The sequence below is a fragment of the Cyanistes caeruleus genome, chromosome 25 (genome assembly GCF_971803275.1).
Source record: "Cyanistes caeruleus chromosome 25, bCyaCae1.hap1.1, whole genome shotgun sequence".
Taxonomy (NCBI): domain Eukaryota; kingdom Metazoa; phylum Chordata; class Aves; order Passeriformes; family Paridae; genus Cyanistes; species Cyanistes caeruleus.
Window position 1 is genome coordinate 5,991,050 of NC_141725.1, and position 19,099 is coordinate 6,010,148.

A 19,099-nucleotide genomic window follows, 5' to 3' on the forward strand; every position below is an offset into this window, starting at 1 on the left:
TCTGGGCAGTTCCCCAGGCACACAAAGGATGGGCTGTAAGTTTTAGCGTGTTTGACTTTTGGGTGAGCAGGTGTGAGTGAGGCTGATAAATGTGAGTGGGGAAATAAATACAGGGAGGGCAGGAGGTGCTTCAGAAGGACCCTGCCATGCAGAGGGGATGTTAGAAGGGAAATCCAGGGCTCTAGGCTGCTCTGGCATGGGTGTGGGGATGAAGGTTTGGAGCTGCCATGAGCCAAAGTGGTCACATCAAAGGTTTATTGATCTTTTGGAAAGTTGGAGCCTGAGACCCCTCTGTAGCTGGAGCCTGCAGGTGTAAACAGTTCAGATCATGCCCTTCCATCTGCTGTTCTGAGCTTTTCCCTTAAGAGAAATTCTTGAGGATTCCTGCAGTTCACCAGGAATGTTCCAGGCTCAGCCAAGAGCTGGCAGTGGCTGCTCTGCCAACCCTCCAGTGGAAAGAGATTTAATCAGTGGGGTTTCTTAATGGGTCTCTGTTCTCCAGCTGCTGCATTAAGTGACCTGTGGGGCGTCTCCTCCTTTTGCCTTTGTTTTTCAGATCACCCAGGAAGCTGGGGAGTTTATGATCACATTTCCTTATGGTTACCACGCTGGCTTCAATCACGGCTTCAACTGCGCCGAGTCCACCAACTTCGCCACGCTGCGCTGGATCGACTACGGCAAGATGGCAACACAGGTGTGTGAGCTGGGGACACAAACAGAGCCCTGGGCTGTGCCTGCACCTGTGTGAGCTGGGGACACACACAGAGCCCTGGGCTGTGCCTGCACCTGTGTGAGCTGGGGACACAGAGTTTGGGCTGTGCCTGCACCTGTGTGAGCTGGGGACACACACAGAGCCCTGGGCTGTGCCTGCACCTGTGTGAGCTGGGGACACAGAGCCCTGGGCTGTGCCTGCACCTGTGTGAGCTGGGGACACAGAGCCCTGGGCTGTGCCTGCACCTGTGTGAGCTGGGGACACAGAGCCCTGGGCTGTGCCTGCACCTGTGTGAGCTGGGGACACAGAGTTTGGGCTGTGCCTGCACCTGTGTGAGCTGGGGACACAGAGCCCTGGGCTGTGCCTGCACCTGTGTGAGCTGGGGACACAAACAGAGCCCTGGGCTGTGCCTGCACCTGTGTGAGCTGGGGACACAGAGCCCTGGGCTGTGCCTGCACCTGTGTGAGCTGGGGACACAGAGCCCTGGGCTGTGCCTGCACCTGTGTGAGCTGGGGACACAAACAGAGCCCTGGGCTGTGCCTGCACCTGTGTGAGCTGGGGACACACACAGAGCCCTGGGCTGTGCCTGCACCTGTGTGAGCTGGGGACACACACAGAGCCCTGGGCTGTGCCTGCACCTGTGTGAGCTGGGGACACAGAGTTTGGGCTGTGCCTGCACCTGTGTGAGCTGGGGACACAGAGTTTGGGCTGTGCCTGCACCTGTGTGAGCTGGGGACACAGAGTTTGGGCTGTGCCTGCACCTGTGTAAGCTGGGGACACAGAGCCCTGGGCTGTGCCTGCACCTGTGTGAGCTGGGGACACAGAGCCCTGGGCTGTGCCTGCTCCTCCTGCCTCAGCACGGTGTGTCAAACACCTCTGCTGTGGGACGAGCTCTCTCACTGTCCCATGCTGCTGCCTCTGCCTCTTGATCGTTTCCTTTATTCTGAGGGTGTAGGAATGGCTTCCTCAAGTGTTGCATTCACCCTGTGCACAGCTTGTTTTGGAGTTGGTAAGTTGGAATGGGTTTTCTGGTGCATCCAGAGTGCGTTTCACGGTGAATAAGGTGACTGATGTAACTGAGCACAACTCATTAGGTACACACTGGAGGGGAAGGAATAAGCTGGAAATACTTTTAAGCTTTAATAACACTATGGTAATAACACTCTGAAAATACCCAAATTCCTCCAATCTGTGCACTCAGTTAAGTTTGGAGAGTTACGTTTGTGTGGTTATTTCTCATTAGGGCAGATTCCTGGTGTGCTTTGGTTTGTGACAGCACTCCTGCTCTCCTGGCTTGAAGTCTGCAGAATAACTGCAGCAAAGCTCGTTCAGTAGAATCTGGGAAGTTTTGCCATGGCAGGGACACCTTCCACCATCCCAGGTTGCTCCTGGCCTTGGGCACTGCCAGGGATGGGTCAGACAATTGCATTTGTTAAAGGGATGGTAAGAAAAACCTTAAACTGTAAGAGGCCTCAAATCAGTGTCAGGTGTCTGAAATGCAAAAATAGCCAAGCAACCTTGGTTTAAAAATGTAAAAAATGGTGTTTGTCTGCTGTGACCTTGTAAAGCAGGTTTATGTGTAGTGAGTGGTCATGGTATTCCACCCCAGAAAATGGGGTTTATCATGGAAATTCAGACAGACCCTTAACTACAACAGAGCCAGCAGGCACCACTCGAATATTAAAAGCAATTTTGGGTTCAGCCATGTGTTCACAAACAAGTGACATTTGGGAAGTGCAGTTTTAGATGGAGCCTCCATGCTTACATTGTTAAGCAGCGTAGCGTGAAATTACTGAACAAGCAGCAGCAGAGCTCGGAGCAGATCTGGGGACACAAAGTGGAAGTGTGGAAGGAGATGCCCAATTTATTCCCATTGCACTCCATGGCACTTGTCTGTTCTGAGCTTCCTGGTTAATATTGCTCTAAAGCACGTGTTAATTAACCCTGGGATGCCTGACTGGGGGTCCCAGCTGAGGGGGGAGTTTGTTACACCCTGAGCCCAAAGCTTTCTTCAGATCTCACTTGAGGTTAAGCTAAGGGATGATCAGCTGAGGGTGTGCACTGGAGCTGCCTGCACCTTTTAGTTAACTACTGCAGCTTTCCTATATTTAAAAAATGACTTTATTGATTTATATGCTCCCATGCACAATCAGATTATCCTTGCTCACGTGCAGGCAGGTTTGGGGGTTTTTCCTTACCATATACTCATTTATAAAAGTTCTTGGGAAGTGTGGGCAAGGCTCTGCAGGTCCTGCTCTTCCTGCAGTGACCCTGAGAGTGATTCCCTCCCTTCCTTGTCCTGCCAGCACTCAGGAGAATGGGGACAAGGGAAGGTTCATAATTAGCCAGTTGTAATGCTCTCCTGGACATCATCCTGAGGAGGAGGTTTGGATTCTGCTCTGCTGAGAGCTGTGTCAGTGGTGCAGTGCAAGGGAGGAAGGTAAGGGTTCACCTGGAGAGCAGAGCTGTGCTAATTGCCTGCCAGATGGGTGCAATGTTCTGCAGCCCACAGAGAACCTGCCTGGGCTGTAAAACACACAGAATAACCAGCCTGGAGTGTAAAGATCAGCTTCTGAGACACCAGTCCTGCTCCAGCTGCAGAACAAGTGTCAGGATTAGCAAAAAAAATAGCAATGGCTGCAGAGTAGTGTGGGAAACTACCAGTGGGTAAATCCACTTGTATCTATAAATTAGTAACCAGGATGGACAGATCCTTAAAAATTCCAATGAAAACTGGTTTGGTGAATACCAAGTGAATATTCTAAGCTGTCCTGTCTGGTTCAAAGCTTTCTGAGAACGTGGTGTGAGGTTTTGGAGTCTTTCTCTCCTTGGGTTTGTAGTTAGAACAGGTGCTTTTGTCCCTTGGGTCTGATTCTCTGATCCTCCTTTTAATCGCTCCTCCAGCCCCAGTGCTGAGTGGGGTTTGTGACAGACAAATTTCACCTTGTCTTTCATGATGGGCAGAATTCTTCAGGGCTGGATCTCTGTGCTCTCAGCAAGTGTCAGACTCAGAGGAAGGTCTGACCTCCTCCTTCATGGCATTAATGCCGTGGTGCTGCCCCACTGGGAGGGGATGTCTCCCCTCCAGCTGGACACCATGCCCAGAAGTGCAGGAAATAACAGCTTTTAACTGTTCTGCCATTTATTGCTGATGTAAATGTCTCCATCTGTCCTGGAGGAGCCTCGTGCTGCAGCTCCCTCCCAGCCAAGGTGACCTTGAGCCCGGGCTCTGCTTTCCTCTTGCACCTGATCCTGGGGGAGAGCTGAGCCTTGTTCAGGGATGGGGGAGAGCTCCAGCTCCTGGGGCTGCCAGGGACAATCCCTGTGCTGCCAGCAGCTCTTCCCCAGTGGGGATTCAGCCCCTTTGCAGAGCTCTGCTCCTGGGGAGGTGCTGCCCTGTTTGCAGTGGGTGTCACTGGCACAGGACACAGAGACCCCCGGGAAGGGAGTTCAGAGGGGTTTCCACAGCGTTGGAGATCCTGGCACAATGCTTCAGAGTCAGCTGTAATCCAAATATTTGCTTTGGACTGCAGCATTCCTGATCCAGTGCTACAGCTGAGGAGGGATGGGTTTATTTGTCTGTACTACAGTTAGTGTTTGCCTGCATAGGCAGAGCTTAGAAATTCAGGAGAAATAATTCCCTTTGTTCTCTGTAGTTGGAGTTCCTCAGTAATTTGTCTTCCATTTGTCATATTTTTTTTTTTTGGTTTGGTTGTTGAAAAAAGCTGCTGAGTGAAAGGCAGGAAATTATAATTTTCTTTCCTTACCATCTTTTTTTTTTTTTTTTTTAATTTCTTTTTATTTTGCACTATGAGCCTGCAGTTCCTGCCTGCATTCCTGGTTTTTTGTTTCTGAAAACCCTTGCATGCCCCCACCAGAGGATTTTAACAGCTGTGTCTTTGCCCAAACAACCCTTTTAAACCAGGGCTTTCAGGAAGGTGCCCTCCTGTAGCTGAGGTGGTCTGTGAGCCTCCTGCCATTCAGAGACCCTTTCAGAGTGCAGACTTTTAGCAGAAATTCAAATCCCAGCTCAGCTTTTCTGTTTCTTTGGCAAACTGGACTGAAAATAAGTGGATAGGAGGGGAGCAATTTCTGCACTTTGAGTTAAGTGCAGCCACTCCTGGAGAAGGTCTGGGTTCCTGCTGGCTGCCACTTTCATTCCTCCCTTTATCTCCTGTTTACTCCAGAGAAGCTGCTGGAATTCTCTCTCTCAACATCAAACGGGGTCAGGCTGCCCTTCCTGGCCAAATCCTGCACTTTGGGCTCTGAAATAATTATCCCAGGCTGGGGAGGGGGACACAAAGAAAACCCCTCCCCTGGATTTTCCTGCTCTGCCAAGAGAAGGGATCTTTTGGATCCCAGCCTGGGATCCCTTACCTGGTTTGTTGCTTCCAGACCTTCTGCTCACTCATTTTTTCTGTGCTGTATGAATAATACAGAAATAATCTCAAATTTCTACTTGGAATATCTGTGATTTAACGTTGTCTGGCATATAATTTTCCAGGTAAAATTGAAGCTTTGTTCTTACTATTCACATTTTAGTAGATTTTTCCCTTCAATATGTTCTTCTGTATTTCCCAAGAAAATAAAACTCGTGAGGTTTTTGCAGAAACCTGTTTGGTAATACTGCAAAATTGGTCCCAAAAATAATGCAAAGCAGAATTGTATTTTTGCATTACTTTGTGTCTATGCCTCAACTGACTCTAATTAGACCTTTTAAGCTTGGAACACATAAAAAAATCTATTATGAAATAGCATTGCCATAGTTTATTTTTGTCAGACATTCAAAATTGCTCTTTTACTCTAATTAGACCTTTTAAGCTTAGAATACATTAAAGAAATCTATTATGGAATAACATTTCCATGGTTTATTTTCGTCAGACAGATTCAGAGTTGCTCTTGTACAAATTCTTCCACCTTTCTTCATAATTATTTTCTTGTATTATTTGTAAGCACCCCTAACGCCCTGCTCTTGATTCTGAGCAAGAAAAAGGAACTTTGACAGTTCTTTTTTGTGCTGAGGTGGAAAGGGGGTGGTTGTTCTTTGGAAACTGCCTGGAAGCTTTGTTTTATCAGCTCTTTTCCGAGCTCCTCTCCTGAAGTTCTGGCTGGGAGGTTCTTGGCAGGATTTTTGTTAATGAAGGAAGAAGGCTCAGAGTTGAGAATGAATCCCTGGATTTGGATTTCCTGGATCCCAGCTGGGGATGCTGGATGGGGTGGCTCAGTGTCCCTGGGGGTGGATCGGTTCCCTCTGGCTGCTGGGAGGGGTTATTCTGTTATTTCTGTTATTCTGTTTGTTCAGGCTGGGATGAGTCCCAGAGCGTTTCTGTCACCCAGAGATGCTGGGTGTGAGGGGCACTGGGGTGACCCTGCCTCCCCCTGGCCCCGCTCCTGCACCCCAGGAATCCTCAGGGAGCTTTTTGGGAGCAGGCAGGGAGGAATCCAGCCCTGCAGCCAGGGACAGGGGGAGTCCGTGGAAATCTTCCCTAATTGTTTTGTTTGTGAAGCTCTGGGAGGGGTTTCCAGTGCGTTTCCTAATGAACTGGTTTGTTGTTGATGCTGGTAATTACTCTGCAAACGGGGGGTCAAGGCTCATCTTTCCTACAAGCTTCCAACCACCAGCCATTAAACACACAAGCTATGCAGCTTTGGACTTTTTCCAGTTTTTTCTCCTTCTCCTCAAGGCTGAGCTCCTCACTCACAGAATTGCAGCCATCCATCTTTCAGGAACATACTGGGACTGGCTGAGTGGAAGGAAAAGGAAGCTGGAGCCCCAAACTGTTTTTTTCTGGATCCCAGTAGCACATCTGTAACATGGGAACAAAGTGGATTGCTGCTGCTGAGGAGCATTGATTATTCTGTGATCAATACATTGATTATATCTTTGTTTCTCCCAGAAGCTGAAACTCTGGGGATGTGCAGGGGAAGGTGCAGGGTGCTGTGTTCCTGTGGCAGCGAGGGTTCCTCTGCTGCCTTTGCACAGAACCACCCCTCTTTCCCAGGAATTTGTTTTCAGGCTTCACTGTTATGGAAGAGCAGGTAGAAACGCAAATATTTTGGTCTGGCATTTAAAAGCTGGAAGAATTTCAGTTTTGAGCACGTTGGGTTTTGTGATGGATAAATTTCCATGAAGGCTGAGCTGAGCCTTACCAACTGATTTCATCTGAATATGAAGGGTTTTTCCCCTGAAAACAGAGGTGCCACTTAAAATCTGTAATTTTGGTGGCTATTTCTGCATAAGGAAAGGCTTATTTTCCATTAACCTTTCCTGTGTGATGGAACTGCTGAGGTTCAGTTCAGTGCTAATAGTTGGGAATTGAGGGAAATATCCTCACAAAACTGTTGCTGAAGGTGGAAGTTGAATCAGTCTGCACTTTTCCATAAATCATTTGATTTTATGACTTCAAGGAGACAGTAGTTTTATTTGACTGTTATTTTATATAGACTTATTTGTGTTTTTATGTTAAAAAATATTGCAAATAAGATAATGGTTGTACATTCAATAGCCACAAATTCCCCCCATCAGTCTTGGAGTTAGAATTGATGGGACAGGGCTCCTGGTGTGGTCACATATTTTACCACAAGCTCCAAATTAGAGTTGCAGATAATAAAATAATAAGGAAAGGAAGAATGTTGGGGTTTAAAGCTGGAAAAAAGCTTAATTGTGCATTTCCTTCCAGTATTTTTCCATATGCTTATAGTTAATAAAGCCATTAACTTATGGGAAAGGAGAGGTGAGGCTGGGAAAAGCCTTCAGAAGGTGGAATAAGTGAAGTTCCTGCAGATTTGGTGAATATGGAAACTCCTCTCTTGTTGCTCTTTCGGGTCTCAGCTCCCCTGTAACCAAAGGCAAAGAACTGACCCTAAAGCTGTTGATTTTTGGTTTGTTTTTTTCCACTCCCATTTTCAGGACCTGCAGTGGGTCCTTGGGGATCCCAGTTCTGAATATTCCGTTGTTTATTCCGTGTTTGAGCTGTGGCCCTGCTGCTCCCAGGAGGGGCTGGCCCCCAGACTGGGAATGAGGGAGGGACAGGGGAAGGTGCTGGATGAATCTCAGACTCCTGGAATTTCTCACCTGTCATTTGGACAGGTTTGTGTTACAATTTCAGTCCCATGTTTGGGTGATCATGTCACCCTGAAATCCTGCCCAGGGCTGTTGATCCACAGGAATTCTGTGAATTCCCAACCTGGAGTTCTGTGGTTTGGTTTTGTCTCACCTAAAGGAAATGAGGTTTCATATCTCCCTAGAGGTGGTGTTTAAGTGTTGACATGTTCATTTCTATAAAGTTTAATAACAGTGGGATACAAAAGTGTTAGAATTTGAGGGAATTTGGGAGGATATATTCTGCAGAAATGATGGGGATGTGGGTGTAATGTCTTTTAGGAAATCATGTGTTTATGACCACAGTGAAGTACTTTGAAGGAAATGCAGCTCTGTGTCCATGGAGGGGGAAGGCAGGGTGTGGGGCTGGAGGTCATTGCCAGGAAATAACCTTGCTGCTTTTTGTCCTGCTGGACTGGAGCAGAGCAGGGAATTTACTGCAAAGGCAATTTCTTACCCTCCTCTACCCTCGCTCCCCTCCTGCTCTCCCCCGTTCTGCCTCTCCCGCTCTGTCACACACAGGAACATTCCCTTTTCCAGCTGTACTGGAAGCATCAGCAGGATCTCACTGCTGGCTGAGGGGAGGGTATGGAAAAATGTCCTGGCCATGCTGGGAATGTGGCTGTGACACAGCTGCAGCAGCTGAGGAAATATCACTGCACGGTCCGGAAGGAGCCCCAGAGGAAAGAGGCTTTGTAAATTATTCATGCTGGCTGGTGTGAAAGCAATAGAATGAAATTAAAATTGAAATATAAACATACATCATGGTAGATTTGTGGACAGAAAGGAGCTTGGCTGGTGCAGACTGTGGGATGTGGGAGATGGAGGCCAGTGCTGAGCCCCAGCATCCCTGGAGCTCAGCGTGGGCTCCTCCAGCTCTGGCCAGGGCTGCAGCTGGGGGATGCTCTGCAGCTGCTGGTGCTTGGAAACTGCTCTGGAGATCTCTGGCCACGGGTGCCTCGGGCTTTGCTGGCAGATTTGAGGGCGTGGATGTGTCTGTGCTGCACCTCTTGGGTCCAGGTCAGAGCTGGGGATGCTCTTCTGTGTTCCTCTTTGTAGCTCTGCACAGGTGCTTTTAAACTTTGTTAAGGCAAATCTGCTCAGTCCCTCAGGCCAGGATTGATGGAGATGCCGTGGGAAGCTCCAGCCTGGGCTGGGATTGGAAGCTTGGGTGCCATCTGTGTTCTGCTGTGGCCAAATTGCATTTCCAGCCTTTCTGGCCTCAGCCACTTTTCATTAAATGGAGTTTTCCTGAAAGTGCCTGTCCATAAATGCTCCTTCCCACTCGGGTTACCAGCACTGCCCCAGTCCTTGCACAGTGAGAAACAGGAGCTGGAGGATGTGGCATGGTGGAGAACTGTATGGGACTCTTCTCTCTCCCTCTCTCAGTGATTTCTCACCTATGGCCATAAATTATTAGTGATGGTGGTGAAAAGGGAAGGGAGAAAAGGGAGAAAGCAAGTTTAATTTAATGCATTTCTGCCAAAAGAATGGATAGAATGGTTTTGAAAAGGTGTGAAAACCAGTCCTGCAAAGTGGCTCCAATTAACTCAGCCTCAGTTTCGAGTTAAAAGGCAATTTAATGCAAGCAAAGCTTTGCACCTTAGAGCAGAGCCCCTGAGAGAGCTGTGGCTGCAGCCCCCAGAGGCACCTGAGGGGTTCCTGGGTCCTTTTCCATCCTCTGCCTTCTTTTGATTAAGTTTATAGAGGCTGACTCTTTGAGACTGGTATCAGTGCCCAGGCTGAGAATCCCCTTGCTGCACTCAGTCTGTGGATTCATCACAGCAGAGGGAACCATCCAAGGAAAAGCACCTGGGAGTCCTCTCTGTGCAATAGCAGGGGTGTAACTCCAGGTTAGTTTTAATGAGCATATGCCAGTTGGAATGAGTAAAGCACATTTTCTCCCCCTGAATGGTTTGCATGCAGCTTGTAGTTACTGTGGGTTTTTTATTTCTTCCCTTTTGTGCAGGATTGCTGTGCTGTGTCAGGATGTGGCATTATGAAGTTTAACTGCCCTGTGCTCTGGGTCAGGCTTTGGTTCCTGTAAGGCTTTTCTGAGTTATGAAATGGCACCAGTAATATCTTTTCAGCCTGGAAAACTCTGCCAGAGAGAGGCTGAAGGAGGGAACGTGGGCTCGAGGGCAGACTGTGAGCTGGGCTAGAGCAGACAGAGTAATTGTGTGTAAAGCCTGCAGCACAGGAGCCGAGCACTGCCAGTCCCAGGAAGCTTTGGCCTGTTGGGGGGCTTAGAGGGAGAACAAAATCCTCGGGAACAGTTTTCCAGTACCCCTGGAGAGTGCTGGAGTGGCAGCTGCTTTTCCAGGAGCAGGTAGAGCCGAGGCAGACCCTTCCAGAAGCCCTGTTGAGGCAGCTGTGGGTGTTTCTGTGGGGCAGGGGAGCTCCAGGTGTGACGTGTGTGGGGTCTCTTGCAGTGCACGTGCCGCAAGGACATGGTGAAGATCTCCATGGACGTGTTCGTGCGGGTGCTGCAGCCCGAGCGCTACGACCTCTGGAAGCAGGGCAAGGACATCGCTGTCCTGGACCACATGAAGCCCACGGCCCTCAGCAGCCCCGAGCTCGACGCCTGGAACGAGACCAAGGCAGACCTGAAGGCGAAACTGCTCCGCAGGTAAAGACAGAGAGTGCCTGAGCCCTGCGCTGGAGTTCCACTGTGAGCTTGTAAATGCTACAGTCCTTCACTGGAGACAGTTCAAACTCTTCTTCCTTCCTTCTTTCCATACAGTTCCTCCTGCCATTTGTCTGGGGTAATGTGTCCCTCACGGTTCTGTTTCTTTCCCATGTTATAACAGCACATACTTTTCAAAGTGGGACACTTTGTGCCCCCTCACATCTCACCTCTTATCCTGGAAGACCAAAAAGTCTGTAGTGAATGTTTAGAGCTCCACTGATCAGAAACAGGAGTTAAAGAAAGCCCATCGGTCGCAAAGGGGATTTTATGCATGCCTTTCTTTGACCTTTGTATTAATTTTCTACAAGTCTGTGATTTTTGTGTGTTACAGCATGCTTGAATTGAAAATTTGGCATGCTAACCTTTTCCTGTTGGAATCTTGCTTTATAGGATAGGAGATGAGGAAGAGGACAACAAACACCGGTATGTGACTTCCCTCAGCAACTTCAGTCACTTCATTCTTTTTCCTGGCAAGTTTCTTAAAATAGCAACTCTGGGACTCTTTTCCTCTGTCACTGAGTTTTTTGTGAAAGCGCCCAGGAAATCTTTGGGCCTCAGTGTTCCTCAGACTTCATCTTGGTTTGGGTTTCTTTGATCTTCTTCCATCACTGGACAACCCCAACTGTCTCATGGCTCTTCTGGTTTTCACTCTTGAGTTTCTCTCCCGGGCTGGCAGGGATGTGTGGTGGTAACTGGGTGTGGGGAAAGGGATCTGGTCACTGATGAAAGTGCTGCTGCATTTTTGTGACTGTTCAGGGCTCCTGGTGTGGCTGATGTTTGCACAGTGTAAGGTACTGTACGAACACCAAGGATTATTTTCCCTCCCTGAGCCTATTACCCAGCAGAGAAGCCTCTCTCAGCCTGAGCCTATTGCAAAAGATCCAGATACTTTTTTTGCTTATCTGTTCAGTGTTTCCTGGATTATTCCAGCATTATCCTGGAGCAGTTTTGAAGCTCTTCAATACTCCTTAGCAGTACTTTCTCCTGTGCTTTTGTCTTTCCAAGACATCGTTTTACTTGAAGCCTGACTTTTCTCAGCAGGATGGAGGGATGGGATTCACCTCTGCCCAAACCTTCACAGCTGTAGCTACTTAATTTAAGTCACTTTGTGGTCTGTTCTTCAAAGAGTACAAATGCTGCTTTTTTGTCAGCTCTCTTGGAAAAATGGTGCTTTTAAACTCTGCAGAGAGGTGTTATTTCTTCTCTAAGGTCAGTCAGACTTGGTTACCTTAAAAAACCCAACTTGGTTTACTTTATGGCTTCAGCAAGAGACTGTTTTAGTCCAGTCCCCACCAGCCCATTTCTGGTATGTGAATTCTGTCAGACACAGAGCAGCTTCACTTCTGGAAGTGCTCAGCCTTCAGCCTGTAGTTGTGGAATCACTTTCTTTAAATGCTGAGCTTTCTGCCTCTCTCCCCCACAGCCCGAGTGAGAAGAGCGCTGCAAAACAGATCTTTTTTGCTCTCCTGCAAGTAGAAAGCTCTGTGCTGTAATTTTTGCTTGGCATTTCCACACCACAGGAATAAAACACACTTTGCTAGAACCAGCTTGTAACACTTGACTCTACTCCTCCTTCAGCTACGGAATGTTCCAGCTGCAGTGGCAAAGTCTTACAGCTTTATCTTCACCTCCCACCCTACGTTCCCCTCCCAGGGAAGGTGTTCCTGGAATATGGGAGAAGAGCAGAGCTGATCCTTCTGGGTTCAGCCCCTGTTCCTGCTAATGATGTCCTGCAGGTGTGAAGGCACCAGCTCTTCTTGGAGGGCCACCATCTGCTCAGAGTCTGGCAATTAGAGGTCCCTGTGCATATGGATCAACTTGCTTTTCTATTCATCATTCATCTCGGGTTGAATTTCTTTCTCCCTTCTTTGTCAGTTTAAGGGCTGATTAAGGGCTCTTAACTCTGTTGTGCTCCAAATCTAATTAGCAGCTGAGTTTTCTGGGCTCTGAGGATGGGGAGCTGCTTTTTGGCTTTTCTAGACTTAGGGACTGATGAGTGAATTGTGTTTTAGTCTTTGTCACACGATGGTGGATGCGAGGCCATGAGGAAAATGTTGCTTTCTACCAAGGAAGTGCCTACATGCTAAAAATGGGGTAAAATCACAGCTTTCTGAATCAGTCCTTTTGGAAAAGGAGATCCTGTTAGATTTAAGCCTGAAATTCAGGAGCAATTGTACAGATTCTGTAAAGCCCTGTGCTGGGGCTGGCTGGGATGGAGTTCCTGGGATTTGGGGCTGCACCAGTGCTCTCGAGGCTCTGGAGTTTGGCTGTTGCTTGCACAGTGTCAAGGCTTTATCTTGTCCCACTCTGGCCCAGTGGGACCCTGGGGCTGGGTGAGAGGTGGGGAGGGGACCCAGCTGGCCCTGAGTGGCAAAGAGGAAATTCTGTGCCATAAAATGTTATGGGGAGCAATAAAAATGGGAGAGAGGAAGAAGGAGGAGTTTGGCTTCTGAGGTGCTGCTTTTGGGGACTGCCTGGGGAGGAGGTGAGTGGATTTCCTGGGCTTCTTTCTCTCTTATTCTTATTCTTTCCTCCACCTTTTAAACTGCATTTGTCTTGACTTACAAGTTTCTGACTCTTGTTCTTCCAACTTTCCCTCCCTGTCCCTCTTGAGCAGTGGGGAGTGTCTGTGAGGGTACTTGGCTTCCTACAGTTCCTGACCCAAAAATCTTCTGGCTTCTGAATTTCCATTTCTCTTTGCATTGTGGCTCCTGTAATCTTTGCCTTAGTGGCACTGACTTTAAAAAGAATGAACAGCATTGCTATTGCCTCATTAGTATTTGTCTGTTCTTATTAATATGCATATTTTTTTGTTAGATTTCTTCAAGGCCTTGGACCTTCTGAATTTACTGCTGAAAAATCACAGACTGCCTATTGATTTTGCTCTGAGCATTCATTATAGTGTGTTTTTGGGAACTGGCAGTGCTGGGTAATGTCTCAGAGCTGGAAGATGATGTTTTGCAGACTTCCAGCAGTTTGCCAAAGGGAGGCATGGACAGAATGAAAAAAAATAATGGAATGGAGGCAGAGGATGAAAGAGAGATTTAAACAAGTTTTCATCTGTATTTTGAAATACAAGCAAAATAGATTCAAAACACAATTAAAATCACTTTAACTGCAGCTTGTGAGCTTCCATTAGTAATGGTAGGAAAAAGCTCTTCAGGAAACCCAGACAATTAATGGCTGCTGAATGGATCTTAAATGTTGTGTTATGCAAGGTTCATCTGTTCCCTTTCAGATATCTCTTTTGCCCTGTAGCTATTTTAGCTACCTTGTGTTTCCTCTCCAAAGAAGATCCTTTTGTTTTGTATTCAGCTTTTTAAGTCAGTGATGGTTTTCTGTGTTGAAGGCTGTTCTTTTATGTCAAATCACACTTCTGTACTTCCAGGTCTCACAGAAAAAGGAGTCAACCCAGAAGACACAAAACAGAGGATCAGAAGTCTCTTGGGGATGTCATGGCTATTGAAACTGCCTTGGAAGATGTGAAAGTGAAAGAGGAGCTGAAAAGGGGGCCGGATCTGGAGGAAGAGGAGAGAAGCAAAGGGATGGAGGGAGAAGGTGAGGCCAGGCCAGCGAGGAGCTGGGGCGAGCTCTAGAGCACCTCTGTGAATAACTTGTCTGCTGCTGTTTATTTCTGTTGAAATATCAGCAGAGTTTTCCCCAATATTAAATCTCTGTTCACTGAAATATGTCATCATTCACAGCAGCAATTGATTTTTCCCTCTCTTTAAGGATTCAATCCAAATAGCTTTTTTGGCAGGGCTTGAAAATTCTATAGGCCCAAACTATTACAGGATTGTAAAAATATATATTATGTGAGGAATATTTTGAATTATTTCATAGAGAAACAAATAAATGTATTTTTGTGTCCTGCTCTGAAAAAGAATGATTTGTGCACTGCCTTGTGCAATTCATCTTTCCTCTTCCCCTCCCTTTGTTCCCATTTTTCAGAGACTGAATGCAGAGAGCCTCAGTTTGGGTGGGGTCCACAGCTGCTGCACGAGTCCCACTTGGGTTTCTTCAAGTTTAGCTGGAGCAGGAAAGCTTTTCAGCTTCCTCTGCATGAAATATAAAACCTTTGCTGAAAATAAAACCAGGCCATGACAACTCCCTGTCCTTTGGGATTCCTTCTGCACATCCAGTCCCCGGGCCTGGACACACCCTTTGTGCAGGGAGCTCTTTCTGTGGCACCTTTTTCTTGGCTGTGTAGAAAAGGTTGGAGTTCTTGCTGGGAAAAAGCTGCTTTTTCCCCCCTAATGTGTGGTTAAGTGGTTTTTGTGTCTGTGATGCACTCACCCCCTCGTGGAGGCTTCTCCAGCACTGCTTACAGGGAATTAATTTACATCTATTGTATGTATCCATTATTTGTTTAGCATTTGGAGAAACTGATGCTGCCAACTGTTTAGAGAACCTCGATAATGATCTTAAAGGAAATCTGTGGAAGCTCTGGGAAGAGAATTGAGGGCTTTGTTCAGTCTCTCAGCTAGGCAGTGTATTTTCTCTTTTCATGGGAAATAAGGAGTTGGAGAACCATTGTTGCACAGTGCAGATACTTAATTTCTATTGCCCTAAGCTCGAGAGCATCAGCAGTGTGTTAAATTGTCTGCTCTTAGCTCTCGTACAAGTTTAACACTTGATGCTTGTAATAAATGGCCCGAAAATGCTGATTTTTCTTCAGAGAGGAGAGATAAGTGACAAGGACAGATCTGAGATCATTAGAATGGCCAAGGAATAATAAAAACTCTGTTCTAGCTGAATGGCTTCCAAATCATACACTTCCAGTACTTCTTAAGAGCACTGTGACTGTTGGCTCAGGAGGGAAAAGCTTATTTTCAGCACCATTGCAGAAGTGCCACTGGAGCAAACTCCAGCTTGCTGTGGCTGCTCACAAATATTCAGCTTTCCTACTGCAGTACAGCAATTAAATCCCAATGGCTTCTCTAGTTTTGCACATCCTGCTGTCTGCATTGCCTCTCACCAGTGTCTTAGGGTTTCATCTTGAAGAAGAAAACAGCATCTGTTTGGATGGTCCTGCTCGTGGCAGTTCTGCTCCCACCACCTCCTGCACTTCATTTGTTTTGTTTCCCTGGTTTTAATTTGACTTTATTTTCTATTACACCAGAAGAGATGACCTTGAGAAGGAGAAAAAATGAGATTTCAAAGTAGTCATGGTTCCAAAGTAAATCTTGTGCTTTGTGTTGGTTATTTGGACAAGCTGAGTATTTATAACTCGAGGTTTTCAGGATTTCTGACCCAGATCCCTTACGGTGTTTACTTTTGGTTTTTATGACTCAGCTTTATATTCATTATTTATTATGTTGCTATTAATATATTTAGAATTCTTAGCAGGTTGTCTTGGGACGTTAGGAAGGAGCGTGCTGAGGCTTTGCCCTTGCCTGGGCATGCTGAGCAAATCCTGCAGTGAGTCCATGGCTGTTCCCTGTGGGGCTGTGCTCGGGAAGGGAACTGCAGAGTTCCACCTCCAGGGCTGGGGGCTCCAGAGCTCCCTGGGCAGCCCCTTCCGAGGCCTCACCAGCTTTTCCAGGGAGAAATTCCTGCTGCTGTCCCCCCTGAGCCTCCCCTGGCCCAGCCTGCGGCCGTTCCCTCTCCTCCTGTCCCTGTTCCCTGGGAGCAGAGCCCAATCCCCCTGGCTGTCCCCTCCTGGCAGGGATTGTGCAGGGCCAGAAATTCCCCCTGAGCCTCCTTTGCTCCTTCTGAGCCCCTTCCCAGCTCCCTCAGCTGCTCCTCATTTTCCTGAGCTGTGCTGAGGGTTCGGTGTCCCTGTGTCCCCCTGTATCCCCCTGTGTCCCCTGTGTCCCCCTCCCATCCTGCAGAGCAAGGTCAGGAAAGACATTCTTCTCTTAACCTGCCTGTGCATTTGTGCCTTCAGATCCTTTTCCTTCCTGGGAATGTTCAGGATAGCCAGATAGGCTCTTGGAATTTTGCCTCCCTTTCTCCTGGCTTCTGATTCCGTAGATTCACTTGCAAACTTGTTTGTTCATCTTAATGCAAAAACTTTCAAGCACAGTTCTCTGTGCCAGCTGCTGTCAAATTACCCTTTAGAAGTCAATAAAGCTGGTGAATGGCATTTGTGGTGCTGTTGGGGAGAGAATTCTTGGAGTGTATAGAGAGTAAATATGATCTGGTTTTGTGCAACTGGGGAGAAATCCAATTTGCCTTTCATTCAATATGTTTGTTTCTCTAAGGAAATTCAATATTCCTTTCTCTGTGATAGAACAAACCAGTTTATCTGAGGGACTGCCTACACGAGTACAACTATAATTATTTGTGCTGGACTTGTTCCCATTTTTATAAGTTAGTGTAAATAAAGTCATCAGACTTCTGGGAAATGCTGGGGTTAAGGTGATCCCTAGGGGATTTCAGCAGGGATTCTGGCACTTTATCCTGTTGTGGGATTATTCACCCTTCTTCATGCAGAAACCTCTATTATGTGATGGCTATTGTGATTTTCCATTCACGGCTTGGCCTGGGTGGGTTGGGGTTGGTGAAAGTTCTTCAGTGGGGTGAGCAGGCTGTGTCTGATGGTCCCAGCCTGGACTCCCCCTCAGGGGAGAGCAGGAATTTTAATCTCTGCTGTGAAATGGGAGTGTGTGGATCCCTTCCCAGGGAAGAGAGGTGGGGAAGACTTTTACAGGCCAGCACTGCCTCTGGTGACAATAGTGAGATGTTTATCTGCTCAAGAAGTGTTGTCACATCCATGAGGGCTGTGCAGATAAACTGAGTGACAGCGAGCTGGGAGAAACAAGGACATGGGTGTGAGTAAAGGATATCTCAGGATCCAGCTGAGCTCCGTGCTGCACCTGATTTATGCTTTAAAAGCATTTTTTAAAAAAGCTTGATAGCAGAAATCTTTGGGCAATAATGATTCAGGTATCTTTGTTCAGTTCTTCATTTCCTGGGGCTGTTGGGTGCATTGACACACAGTAATACCCAGATAAGAGCTGTGCTTGCAAACAGGGAGCAGCAAACTACTGATACAGAATGGGGGGCTCCAAACTCTTTTGATTGCACCTCCTTATCAGCAAAAAAACTCTGAGCATGCCTCCTGATGTATGACTTTATTTATATACACATTTATTCATCTATAGCACAGGAATACACATGTACACGTGCATTTCTGTGCTTATATGTCCATTATGAATATACAGAAAAACAGATTAGAAAAGGAAGGCATAAAGATAAAAAAAAATAGTTTGAAATATTTATTGTATTAATGGTACAAAAATATATCATTCCTGCACCCCAGTGGATGGTTTTGTGCTCCTGACTTTGGAGGACAAAAACTTGAAACACAGAGTCAGGGCTAATGTGACATATTACAGGTTTTTGGCACACTGTCCAGTTTCTTAGGGATTTAGATATTTCCCCTCCAGGAAACGTTGTTTTTAGCAGCCTTTGTGCTCCAGTCAGGAATTCAATAGTCCACAGAAATGATACAAGTATTTTCTTTCTGAAGTGGCATTTCGAGGTGAGTGCTGAGGCCCAGCTGGAAGCAGCGAGTCCCTGGGGGAAGGTGCGAGCCCGGCTCCGGGCCGGGAGCCGTGAGGGGAGCGCCGGGTCCCCGGGAGCCGTGAGGGGAGCGCCGGGTCCCCGGGAGCCGTGAGGGGAGCGCGGGATCCCCGTGCCAGGGGGCTCAGTGTTGCCTTTCTCTCCAGCAGGGGAGGGCAGGGCCAAGGCGCGTCCCCCGAAGGCCAAGGGCGAGCGGAAGAAGAAGCAGCAGCCGTTCCCCCCGCAGCCGCCCGTGCTGCCCGGGCCGGGCCCTCAGCAGCCTGCCCAGGCCGGGCCGGGCCCAGCGCGGCCGCCCCCGGCCCCGCTGAACGTGGTGCAGCCCTCGGAGGCCGCCGAGGAGGAGGACTTCAAACCGCGGCCCATCATCCCCATGCTGTACGTGGTGCCCCGCAGCAAGAAGGTGGTGTTCGACAAGGAGCACATGTCCTGCCAGCAGGCCTTCGAGCAGTTCGCCACGCAGAAAGGGCTGGGCTGGCGCGAGCAGGGCCCGCTCCAGAGCCCCGGCAAGGACGGGGCCGGCGCCGAGGCGGAGCGCGCGGAGCTCACTGCGGAGGTCAGTGCTCGGAGCTCGGAGCTCACCGCGGAGCTCGGGGCTCGGTGCTCGGAGCTCGGAGCTCGGAGCTCACCGCGGAGCTCGGGGCTCGGTGCTCGGAGCTCGGAGCTCACCGCGGAGCTCGGGGCTCGGAGCTCGGGGCTCGGAGCTCACCGCTGCTGGCGGCAGGCAGCCCCAGGCCAGGCTGGGTGGAAGCACAGCCCGGGCTGGACGGTGTTAGCCTGGCCTGCGGCTGGGTTGGAACTGGATGATCTTTCGGGTCTCTTCCAAGCCAAACCAGTCTGGGATTCCGTGATTCACAATTTCCGTGGAGTTCCCAGCTGTGCATGTGATTGAGCAGGCTTTTCACGAGCTGATGGAATTGGCAGCTTGCAGATGTTCTGAGGCTGTCCTGATTTGAAGAAAACTCAGTAGTTTACCCAACTTCTTAAGAGTTAGTGTTGGCTTTTATCTGCTGCAGGAATTGGCTTGGAAGGCTTCAGTAGTTCAGCCAAAAGGCAGAGAAAAGTTTGC

General features: G+C 48.2%; 1 protein-coding gene across 9 annotated transcripts in view; it reads left to right on the forward strand.

Annotated features, from left to right (window-relative positions):
• KDM4B (lysine demethylase 4B) overlaps positions 1-19,099 on the forward strand; it is a 67,784-nt gene that overhangs the window by 32,560 nt on the left and 16,125 nt on the right. For 3 of the 9 annotated variants that reach the window (XM_086862926.1, XM_086862932.1, XM_086862927.1), the window contains 5 exons: positions 557-694; positions 10,247-10,443; positions 10,894-10,926; positions 13,892-14,061; positions 18,180-18,586. In XM_086862926.1, coding sequence (XP_086719052.1) covers positions 557-694; positions 10,247-10,443; positions 10,894-10,926; positions 13,892-14,061; positions 18,180-18,586 — 945 coding nt within the window. The remainder of the gene's footprint in view (positions 1-556; positions 695-10,246; positions 10,444-10,893; positions 10,927-13,891; positions 14,062-18,179; positions 18,587-19,099) is intronic. The other 6 variants (XM_086862928.1, XM_086862923.1, XM_086862924.1 and 3 more) reach the window with 3 other exon arrangements.